This window comes from Chaetodon trifascialis, chromosome 5 (genome assembly GCF_039877785.1).
Source record: "Chaetodon trifascialis isolate fChaTrf1 chromosome 5, fChaTrf1.hap1, whole genome shotgun sequence".
NCBI classification, from domain to species: Eukaryota; Metazoa; Chordata; class Actinopteri; order Chaetodontiformes; family Chaetodontidae; genus Chaetodon; species Chaetodon trifascialis.
This window is the reverse complement of record NC_092060.1, coordinates 17,056,430-17,068,485: the sequence shown is the minus strand read 5'-3', so window position 1 is coordinate 17,068,485 and position 12,056 is coordinate 17,056,430. Positions and strand designations below refer to the sequence as shown.

Here is a 12,056-nt window from a genome sequence, read left to right as displayed (position 1 = left end):
GAATATTGTTACTGTAATTGCTCAATGTGGATGCAATATAACAACAAAGTGAACATAATCCATGATAATCATTTGGAAGTTATGTAATGTAACTACAATATCAGAATCATAATACACTACATCTGTACTCCCCAAGAAGGCAAGGCTCTGTCCTTCTTGCAAATCACATTTAAAGCCTTATGGGTGGAAAAAAGGAGAAACAAACACACACGCAATCATGTCCTACACGGACATCAGACATCTGAAAAAACATTTTAGCGAAGCTAATATGGACATGCTTCTGGGTCTTTGTGCACTTGACACAAGTTTACCATATTACAGTGTTCTTGGTGTACGCCTTCTCAGAGGACACTGACACAAAACATCTTCTGTATGTTCTTAAGCAAACTAGGTTACCTAACTTCATGCAAAGAAAGGTATGGGTAATTATCACATGCATGTACTTGCTTGTATTCTCTACAGTTTCCTTTCCTGCCATCAGTCTAATGCACCCGAGGAAGTAAAATTGAGATCTGCACCATAGGAGTCATAGGAGACAATACTTTTTACTTGTCCTGCTTCCACAGTGAAAGAAAAAGCCGGGGTCAGTTGCAGAATTGTTTTGCATTCTTGACACTTGGGCATTTGTAGATGCTTGCTGGAGAGGAGCATGAAGCTTAGGTTTAAGGATGTGCTCTAACTGTTGGCCCTATGCTGTTCGAGGTTAAACTCAGCCTTTTGTACAAAGCAACAAAACAACAGTCCCTGAAGGACAGACCGGGGGGAGATAGTATTATGCACATGTACAATTGATTATTTTTTTCTTTTCATATCATGCATAGAGTATTGAAGTGCTAATTCTGTTCTGTGGGTCACACTGAAAGACCCCTGATATTTCAAATATCGGGTAAACAAAAATATAATGAGGGTACAGACATTAACCACATCCCCAAACACACACGGTGCACAGTGTGTCGATGAGCCCCACCGGCATACACATGGACAGACAGCTGCTCACCAGACAGCTTGGCTAGAAAGGCAAGACACTTAAACAAGAGCTTGGGTCTGTGGGAACCAAGAGCTCCTGCACGTGATTATAATTTTGTGGTCGGGAGCAAGTTTGGCAAACTGATGATTGGGGCTTTGTGTAGGATCCAGAATGAATGATGACAGCTCCACGGTGGTTTCCTTGAATAAAAGAAAGATAAAACAGCAGCACGCTGAAGGGGCACAGGGTATAAAACAGGCTGAACCATTTAGCCACTTGCAAAGACGTTTCTGTGAGCTTTGACCCCTACGGAGACACTGCCAAAAGAATTTATGGTACATAGTAAAAACCAGCGCCACTAACAAACCTGAGAAAATGAGACATAGAGGAATAGTGGTTGAAACACAGTTCAAACAGGTAAAGCAGACACAGATGTGGGCTGATAATGATGACAGACTGCTTCCAGCGGATATGGGGGTGAACACAGTTAACCTCGGTTTCTACCTTGTAGTTTCTACTTTCACACGCACACAGCCTGAAAATGATGCAGATTTTACTGCTGAACCACATACACCACCCAGAGCGAACAGACCGGGCACACAAGTTGATCTAATGCTTCCTCTGATGGCTGACAAAACTCAGCAAACATAACTGCAGACAGACGACCCTAAACCACATCACACAAGCATTTAGTCATCACTCATCCATCAAGCTGGATCTTTAAACAAAGCTTTATGTGCCCTTTCATCACAAGACACATTGTTTTCATTAAATTCAAAATATGTCAGATATTAAACACACAGGCCTTTATTTTCCTCACCTCAGGCATTACTAGGATATAACAGGGTTATGTGTGGCCAATCAACCACACCATCACTTTAAAAAAAAACATCTTCATATTCAGCATATCATGTAAACCCTCACAAATCTACTATGTAAGTGTATAACTTGTTACTCTTATTAGTAGCTTATATGATTGTGACTAAAATCATTATTTTACAGACTCTGTTGACAGCTACATGTGAATACATTCCAGGTCAGTTTTCCTTTGTCATTGAATGTTTCTATTCAAACACATCCTCAGCCTCTGTCCTGATTTCTGACATCCCCTGTCATTTGTTACATAACTAATGTAGCTCTCTCCTGTCTCTCTCTCCCTCTCTCTCATCATTTCTCATCAATTCCTTTATATTTTATCAATAAACACCTCGTGCTGACTGTGCCCTTTACCTGACACAACTGTCTCACAAATAAGACTTTCCTCTGGGCCCTATTTCAGCAGACAAAGAGGGCTGCACATCAAAATGGCTGCCGTGCATCACGAACACGAATGCTGCACAGGGATGGTGGAGACTGTGCCGGTTTGCCACGTGCCTCCTCCCCTCCCCCGCTGCCTCCCCCTTCCTCTCCATCACACTGCTTTTCTCCGGCGTTCTCAATCTCCCCAGCATCAGTAGAGACTTCTCCCCTTCCACATTTTAAACCTCTTCAGCAATATGATTGTCACTCTTTGCATTTTTTAATATATTCTCAGCTATATTTTGCTTGCATCCACCCCTGCTCCTGTTCTCTCTGTGTGTAGCCTCTGCCTATGGCTGCACTGTGTTGTGAAGGGATCTAGGTCACTGAAAAGTAGTGCACGGCTCGGTGGTGTGTCTCTGTGTGGGAGCAATCTGTAGCAAGGCTTCAGCAGGGATGCAGCCTAGAATTCTGTCTTTCACTGTAGCTTCTGTGTTGTCCTCTCACACATACAGTAGGTGGAAAAGGATCAAACCTAAGCAACTAAAACACAATTTTCCTTGGTTTGTCTGCATGTTACATCGCACTTCAAGGCAAGATAATGCATACAATTTGCAGCACTACATTATAAATGAATCAAAATTAATACCAAAGAATGGAACGAAGGGGAAAGATGCAGCAAAGATGATGCCAGTAACAGGATGTAGTGTCATAAAGCATCTGACACAGCATACCTTCAAAAAAAACATATAAAACCACACAGTTAGATGCAGGTGTAGCCTCTGTAGAAAGCATGCTAGAAGTCAACAAAAGCGTGAAGTATATGAAATATTAATTAATTAATAATATTTGAGTGATTTTCTCTGTTTTACTGAGTCTTTTTTAAAAATCTTATCTTATCCTTTTGGGGGCAAGGGGGAATGAAAGGGGGAACAGTGAAAAGTCTGGTGTTGATACTCGCTTAAGCAGTGACAGAAAAACAGATGTTCCATATTGTGTACAGTGAGATGCAAAGAGAGGAAAGGACAAAAACTTCAACAAGAATAGTCTGAGAATGAGCAGACCTTTCAGTGAGTAGTTATGTTCAGTACCAGAGGTAGCCAAATATTGAGTGTGCTGTGGCTATACAGAAATGAAGCACTGATTCAAAAAAGAATGGGCACACGGGTTTCAAAGAAAGAAGCAAGAGGCTGATCTCACCTCTGTGAGCATGTTCTCTGACTCTGTCTTATGTCTTGGCACCGTCCTGGTGACACTATGGTCAACACTCAGAGTGCTCTGACTGAAGGGTCGGGAGCACTTCAAATCACTCTTCCGGGAGTCAGTAGTTCCGTACACCTCATAACTGAGCGCCTGCTTCAACGTGCCGGTACCTCCTACGTCTGCGTAAAGGGGCGGGTAATACGGAATAACTGGAAGATTTCCACTGGATTTGTAAACGAGGCGCTCGCGTCTCCATCTGTAGATTTTCACTGATATAATAACCACCAAACACGTGACGAAGAGGAAGGAAACCACAGCCAAAGCCAGCACCAAGTAAAAAGTCAGCTTGTCATTGTACTCCTTGTCGTGTGGAAAGTCAGTGAACTCCGACAGCACTTCAGGGAAGCTGTCCGCCACCGCCACGTTAACAATGACTGTAGCTGAACGAGAGGGCTGCCCGTTGTCCTCCACTATAACAGTCAGTCTTTGTTTGACTGCATCTTTATCAGTCACTTGGCGGATCGTTCTTATTTCTCCATTCTGTAAGCCCACTTCAAACAGCGCCCTGTCTGTGGCTTTCTGCAGTTTATAGGAGAGCCAGGCATTCTGTCCAGAGTCCACATCAACAGCCACCACTTTGGTCACCAGATAGCCCACATCTGCTGAACGAGGCACCATTTCAGCCACCACAGATCCACCAGTCTGGACTGGGTACAGCACCTGAGGGGGGTTGTCGTTCTGATCCTGGATCATTATTTTCACTGTCACGTTGCTACTGAGTGGAGGAGAGCCTCCATCCTGCGCTTTGACGCGAATGTGGAACTCTTTCGTCTGTTCATAATCAAAAGAGCGCACAGCAAGTATCTCTCCACTCTCTGCATTCACTGAAAAATAAGTGGAGGCTGACATCCCATTCAGGTGGCTATCTTCGAGGAAATAGGAAATGCGCGCATTGTTCCCGGAGTCCTGGTCAGTGGCCTTGACAGAGAGGAGCGACATGCCAGGTGAATTATTTTCAGGAATGAAAGCGGTCAGAAATGGCTGTGGGAAAATTGGGGCATGGTCGTTTACGTCAGATAATCTTAGATTAATGGTCTTGTTTGTAGAATAAGGAGGGAAGCCTTCGTCCATTGCTGTTATTGTTATATTATATTCCGGCATTGTTTCACGGTCTAAAGCATCATCAGACATCAGGCTATAAAAATTAGTCGACGATGACTTGATTTTGAAAGGTAAATCTGGGCTAATAAAACACTTAACTTGGCCATTTTTACCTGAGTCCAGGTCTTTGATGTTGAGCATTGCTATAATAGTATCTGGAGCCGAATCCTCTGGGATGGGATTGGAAAGGGAAATAATGCTTATGATAGGAGCATTATCATTGAGGTCGGTCACCTCTATTAGGACTTTACTTGTGTCTGTCAACCCTCCTTTGTCTGTGGCTTCAATATTAATTTCATAATGCTTAACTTTTTCGTAATCTAACACACCAATTACGCTCATCTCCCCGGTGTGAGGATCCATATTAAAGAGGGATGATGCACTATCGGTGTGCTGGGAGAAGGAATACACGACCTCTTCGTTCGCTCCTTTATCATTATCAGTGGCACTGACTGTTAAAATAACAGTGCCTCGAGACGCGTTTTCAGGAACTGTAACCCTGTAACTAGACTGACTGAACACTGGAGCATTGTCATTTGCATCCAACACAACGACATTTATTTTGACAGAACCCGATTTCTGAGGATTACCACCGTCAAATGCTGTCAGAGTTAGTCTATGCTCTTCTTGCTTTTCTCTGTCAAGCGACGTGTGAAGAACCATTTCAATGTATTTGGTTCCGTCAGGACGAGAGACGACATTTAATTTGAAATTATCGGTAGGGTTGAGTTTGTAAGTTTGAATAGTGTTTTGTGCCACATCGGGATCTCTGGCACTCTCCAACGAATAGCGAGCACCCGGTGAGGCAGATTCAATAACCTGGAAACTGTATTCCTTTTTGGAAAAATACGGAGCATTATCATTAATGTCTGCAATCTCTACATCAATTCGATGCAACTCCATTGGATTTTCGAGGATGATTTGGAAATGAAGAGAGCAGGGAGACACCTGCTTGCACAATTCTTCTCTGTCTATCCTTTTAGCCACGACTAAAGTCCCTTTCTCTGCATTCAGACCGATGTACTCACTGCCGTCCTCAGTAAATATCCTAGCCCGCCCAGACTTCAGCCGCTTAACATCCAAGCCCAGGTCCTGAACGATATTTCCCACAACCGAGCCTGTCGACATCTCCTCAGGTATAGAATAACGGACCTGTCCGAGAGCCATTTCTGCGACACAAATGCAGAGAAGCAGCGGCATCCATGATGATTTTTTTTCGGCCACACAACAAAGAACGCTCGTCATGACGAAAGCTTTGGCAAAATCCAAGAGGAAAAACAAATCGACTGTTCAAAATCTGACCAAATATTTGATCAGGAGCTCTTAGTTGAGATGGGCGGCTGGCTTTGTCAGGCTACCGGTTACGATTAAAATAGAGCTCTGATAACGCCCCAGACAGAAGAGGGAGGATTTCGCTCAGGAAAAATGGCCTTATTTTCCTCACACTAACCAACAGCGGCACTTAGGGACGACAAAAGAAACTGCAGAAATAGCTGTACAATACAGATAGATAGATAGATAGATAGATAGATAGATAGATAGATAGATAGATAGATAGATAGATAGATAGATAGATAGATAGATAGATAGATAGATAGATAGATAGATAGATAGATAGATAGATAGATAGATAGTGTCCCTGTCCATGGTGCTGAATATTAAGTGGTTGTGTTTTGCTTCTAATTTAAATTCTAACCTCTAGAGGAGAGTCTGGTTCATCCAGGATGCTCTTCTCACTCTGCAGCCGCTGCATCGTCCCTGTTGAACTGGGGTCCATTATCAGCACGTTCTGACTACCAGCTCTGCCGAACTTACAGTCACTCTTTCTGGAGTCAGTCGTCCTGCACACCTCGTAATTGTACACGTGTGGGAGAGTCCCTGTCCCCAAAGTGTCTGAGTAACGTGGTGGATAATATGGAATCACAGGCAGACTGGAGTGATACAGGACGCGAGACTGTCTCCATCTGTAGATTTTCACTGATATAATAACCACCAAACACGTGATGAAGAGGAAGGAAACCACAGCCAAAGCCAGCACCAAGTAAAAAGTCAGATTGTCATTGTACTCCTTGTCGTGTGGAAAGTCAGTGAACTCCGACAGCACTTCAGGGAAGCTGTCCGCCACCGCCACGTTAACAATGACTGTAGCTGAACGAGAGGGCTGCCCGTTGTCCTCCACTATAACAGTCAGTCTTTGTTTGACTGCATCTTTATCAGTCACTTGGCGGATCGTCCTTATTTCTCCATTCTGTAAGCCCACTTCAAACAGCGCCCTGTCTGTGGCTTTCTGCAGTTTATAGGAGAGCCAGGCATTCTGTCCAGAGTCCACATCAACAGCCACCACTTTGGTCACCAGATAGCCCACATCTGCTGAACGAGGCACCATTTCAGCCACCACAGAGCCACCAGTCTGGACTGGGTACAGCACCTGAGGGGGGTTGTCGTTCTGGTCCTGGATCATTATTTTGACTGTCACGTTGCTGCTGAGTGGAGGAGAGCCTCCATCCTGCGCTTTGACGCGGAAGCGGAAATCTTTGATCTGCTCGTAGTCGAAAGAGCGCACTGCATGGATGACTCCACTATCAGCACTGACCGACACATATGAGGAGACTGGCACTCCGTTAACAGAGGAGTCCTCCAGGATGTAAGAAACACGCGCATTCTGGTTCCAGTCAGCGTCTGTGGCTTTGACTGTGAATATAGAGAGACCTGGTGTGTTGTTTTCTACAATGTAGGCCTCATATGAACTCCTCTCAAAGACAGGCGCGTTGTCATTGACATCAGAGATCTGTAAGGTGAGAGTGACGCTGCTGGAGAGGGAGGGCACTCCTTCATCAGAGCAGGTCACAGTGATGTTATACTCAGAGGCTGTCTCTCTGTCTAACTCACTGTCTGTCACTAAACTATAGAAATAATTGGTTGTAGTCTTCATCACAAAAGGAATATTGTTATTGATACTGCACTGGACCTTGCCATTTTCACCAGAGTCCGCGTCGTCAATATTTATCATCGTTACAACAGTGCCGGGTTTCGCATCTTCTGATATCACGTTCGATTTTGACATTATATGGATGTCGGGTTTATTGTCATTCACATCAATGACGTCGATCATTACTTTACAGGAGTCTACTAGTCCTCCATTATCACTTGCACGAATGTTTATCTGAAATGTTCGAGCTTTTTCATAGTCAACATTTCCTTTCAGCCGAATTTCACCACTTTGATCGTTTACTTCAAATAACCCACGGGCATTATCTAATATGCTTGAAATAGAATAAGTGATTCTACCATTAGATCCATGATCTGCATCAGTTGCTGTTACTGTCGCTACAACTGTTCCGACTGGTGCATTTTCTTTAATAGAGGCTTTATGAATAGGTTGCGTAAAAACAGGCGCATTGTCATTCACGTCTAACACGGTGATGAGAATCTGCATTGTTCCTGACATCTGCGGCTCTCCTCCATCCACCGCTGTCAGCACTAGAGAAAGGTGTTCGTTTTTTTCTCTGTCAAGCGGTTTTTCTAAGACCATTTCGACATTTTTCGTCCCATCAGCTTGATCATATAATTTAACACCAAAATTGTCTGTGGGGTCGAGTTTATATGTCTGTAATCCATTTGAGCCCACATCGGGATCAACTGCCCGGTCTAATATGAATTTAGCCCCACTGACAGCGGATTCACTAATCTTAAATCTGACGTCGTTCTTCTCGAAGGATGGAGGGTTATCATTAACATCCGTGATTTCAATAGTAACACTGTAGAATTCCATCGGATTCTCTAATATGATCTGAAAATGCAAAGCACAAGGCGTCGTTTGTCCACAGAGCGCCTCTCTGTCTATTCTGTCTTTGATGAGGAGGACTCCTCTTTCGTTGTTTAGCTCAATATATTGGTCACTGTCTCGAGTGAAAATGCGAGCTTTACCCGATTTTAGTCTTTTTACATCCAAGCCAAAATCCTTTGCCATGTTGCCTACGAGAGAACCCTTCGGCATTTCTTCGGGAATTGAGTAGCTGACCTGTCCGAGCACCGAGCTGAGAGAGAGGACCGACAAAAACAACAGTACTTGCCGTTTCATTGTTCTGTCCAACGTTATCACAGAGGAAAGCAAGTATGGCTTTTGAGTTGCTGCCCTCCGATGTTTTCCCACTCAACGCCGGGTTAAAAGCATATTCCGCAAACGAAAAAATATATCCTGCTCTGAATCTCCGGTAAATTCCAGACAGTACGCGTTGCTTCTGTCTCTTTCTCCCTCTCTCTAAAATAAAGACAAGATGGGAGGTACAATGAATCTGAGGCATATCTAATACAGACTGGCCAACAGCGGCGCTCTGAGTTCATAAAATAACATTGCATGTGAAATGTGCAAAACAAATCGAGAAGCCGAGGTGAAGAATGAAAAGAGTAAGGAAATATACGAGTGGCCATTAGTGTTTAATACAACAGCTACTGGATAAATAAAATGGCACATTAATTGGCAACAATGGAGATGCAAATGTCTGAAAAGATAAATTGTATGAAAATATAATAGTTAATTTAAGCAGACACTGGAAGTGCAACCGGGAAAATACATGGTTTTGAATATGTAGTCATGTCCCTCTCCAAGGTTCTGAAAACAGGAGGAAAGTAATTTAAAGCGTAACTTAATGGGACAAACCGATAACTAGCAATTTCTAACCTCCAGAGGGGAGTCTGGTTCATCCAGGATGCTCTTCTCACTCTGCAGCCGCTGCATCGTCCCTGTTGAACTGGGGTCCATTATCAGCACGTTCTGACTACCAGCTCTGCCGAACTTACAGTCACTCTTTCTGGAGTCAGTCGTCCTGCACACCTCGTAATTGTACACGTGTGGGAGAGTCCCTGTCCCCAAAGTGTCTGAGTAACGTGGTGGATAATATGGAATCACAGGCAGACTGGAGTGATACAGGACGCGAGACTGTCTCCATCTGTAGATTTTCACTGATATAATAACCACCAAACACGTGATGAAGAGGAAGGAAACCACAGCCAAAGCCAGCACCAAGTAAAAAGTCAGCTTGTCATTGTACTCCTTGTCGTGTGGAAAGTCAGTGAACTCCGACAGCACTTCAGGGAAGCTGTCCGCCACCGCCACGTTAACAATGACTGTAGCTGAACGAGAGGGCTGCCCGTTGTCCTCCACTATAACAGTCAGTCTTTGTTTGACTGCATCTTTATCAGTCACTTGGCGGATCGTTCTTATTTCTCCATTCTGTAAGCCCACTTCAAACAGCGCCCTGTCTGTGGCTTTCTGCAGTTTATAGGAGAGCCAGGCATTCTGTCCAGAGTCCACATCAACAGCCACCACTTTGGTCACCAGATAGCCCACATCTGCTGAACGAGGCACCATTTCAGCCACCACAGAGCCACCAGTCTGGACTGGGTACAGCACCTGAGGGGGGTTGTCGTTCTGATCCTGGATCATTATTTTGACTGTCACGTTGCTGCTGAGTGGAGGAGAGCCTCCATCCTGCGCTTTGACGCGGAAGTGGAAATCTTTGATCTGCTCGTAGTCGAAAGAGCGCACTGCATGGATGACTCCACTATCAGCACTGACCGACACATATGAGGAGACTGGCACTCCGTTAACAGAGGAGTCCTCCAGGATGTAAGAAACACGCGCATTCTGGTTCCAGTCAGCGTCTGTGGCTTTGACTGTGAATATAGAGAGACCTGGTGTGTTGTTTTCTACAATGTAGGCCTCATATGAGCTCCTCTCAAAGACAGGCGCGTTGTCATTGACATCAGAGATCTGTAAGGTGAGAGTGACGCTGCTGGAGAGGGAGGGCACTCCTTCATCAGAGCAGGTCACAGTGATGTTATACTCAGAGGCTCTCTCTCTGTCTAAATCACTGTCTGTCACTAAACTATAGAAATTATTTGACGTTGATCTCAACACGAAAGGAATATTTTCATTTATGAAACACTGAACTTTACCATTTTCTCCCGAGTCTGGGTCTTGGATGTTAATCATTGTAACGACTGTGTTGGGGTTTGCGCTCTCTGATATAATCGCTGATTTCGACATGATTTTAATAGTTGGTTCATTGTCATTTATATCAACGACATCCACAATCACTTTACAGGAATCCGAGAGTCCTCCATTATCCATTGCGCGGACATTGATCTGAAAATTTCTTTTCTTTTCATAATCTAAGCGTCCCGTCAGTCTAACCTCGCCACTGTCCTCATTTATCTCAAACATGTGTCTGACGTCATCCAAAGTATTTGTGATCGAGTACGTTATTTTACCATTTAAGCCATGATCAGCATCTGACGCACTGACAGTGGTAACGATCGTACCTTTCGCAGCATTTTCAGCTACAGTGCCTTTATATATGGGCTGCGTAAAAACAGGTGCATTGTCATTCACATCTAACACTGTGATGAGAATCTGCATTGTTCCTGACATCTGCGGCTCTCCTCCATCTAAAGCCGTTAACGCCAAAGAAATGAGCTCGTTTTTCTCTCTGTCCAGAGGTTTTTGTAACACCATTTCAACATTCTTTGTGCCATCGGCTTGGTTGTGCAGTTTCAGTACAAAATTATCACTTGGCTTAAGGAGGTAACTTTGGAGCGTGTTGGTACCAACATCCAAATCCACAGCTCTCTCTAAAACAAATTTAGCCCCGACCACTGCGGACTCGCTAATTCTGAATTTAATGTCGCTCTTCTCGAAAGATGGTGCATTGTCGTTGATGTCTGTGATTTCCACTGTTACACTGTAAAATTCCATAGGATTCTCTAAAACAATCTGAAAATGCACAGCACACGGTGTCGTATCGCCACACAACGCTTCTCTGTCTATTCTCTCTTTGATAAGGAGGACTCCTCTTTCGTTATTGAGCTCGATGTATTCTCTGCTATCACCAGAATAAACGCGAGCGTTACCCAACTTCAGTCGTTTAATGTCTAAACCTAAATCCTGAGCTATATTACCAACTAATGAGCCTTTCGCCATTTCCTCCGGAATAGAGTAGCTGACCTGTGCGAAGACTGAACGAAGGGAGAGGATCGAAATAAACAACAGTACTTGCCGTCTCATTGTCTGAAAATATCTCGACAAGAACAAACAGCAACCGCGTAAAATCCGCCAGAAAGATCGACAGCCGTTCAAATGAAGTAGAAAGCAGCAGTAATCCGCAAATGTGGAGTAAAAGAATCACAGTTTTCCTCGTCGTGTATATCCGTCCCTTTACCGACGACAATGCAGTCTGCGCCTGCCCTTTCTCTCTCTACAACGAAATGAAGAGGCGGTACTGCCGTAAATATATAATAACTGCGAGAGACTGGACAACAGCGGCCCATTGAGTTCAGAGAGTAAAACTGCAGAAACGTGGAGGAAGAGGTGGAAAAACTTAAGATATAACGCAAAAACGTTGGAATTAAATTATAATGCTGTGACGTCCTTGATAAAAAAATATGTTAATTGTAATGCAGTGGGAAATTTAGAATACACACACAC

At 44.0% G+C, this 12,056-nt stretch overlaps 3 protein-coding genes across 45 annotated transcripts in view; all 3 read right to left on the bottom strand.

The window, feature by feature from the left end:
* The window catches only part of LOC139331585 (protocadherin gamma-C5-like), a 296,020-nt gene that overhangs the window by 49,969 nt on the left and 233,995 nt on the right, over positions 1-12,056 (bottom strand). Inside the window, exon 1 of one of the 43 annotated variants that reach the window (XM_070963150.1) lies at positions 6,267-9,227. The exons of 39 other annotated variants lie outside the window; for them this stretch is intronic. In XM_070963150.1, the coding sequence (XP_070819251.1) occupies positions 6,267-8,651 (2,385 nt within the window). In that variant the 5' untranslated portion in view covers positions 8,652-9,227. Of the gene's footprint in view, positions 1-3,406; positions 6,066-6,266; positions 9,228-12,056 lie in introns of those variants that run through there. 3 more of the 43 variants (XM_070963173.1, XM_070963136.1, XM_070963159.1) reach the window with 3 other exon arrangements.
* LOC139331599 (protocadherin beta-16-like) overlaps positions 1-12,056 on the bottom strand; it is a 236,821-nt gene that overhangs the window by 4,103 nt on the left and 220,662 nt on the right. The gene's annotated exons all lie outside the window — the stretch shown is intronic.
* On the bottom strand, positions 9,237-11,988 carry LOC139331727 (protocadherin beta-16-like). The gene has a single exon (XM_070963356.1). The coding sequence runs from the start codon at positions 11,634-11,636 to the stop codon at positions 9,237-9,239; it is 2,400 nt and encodes a 799-aa protein (XP_070819457.1). The 5' UTR covers positions 11,637-11,988.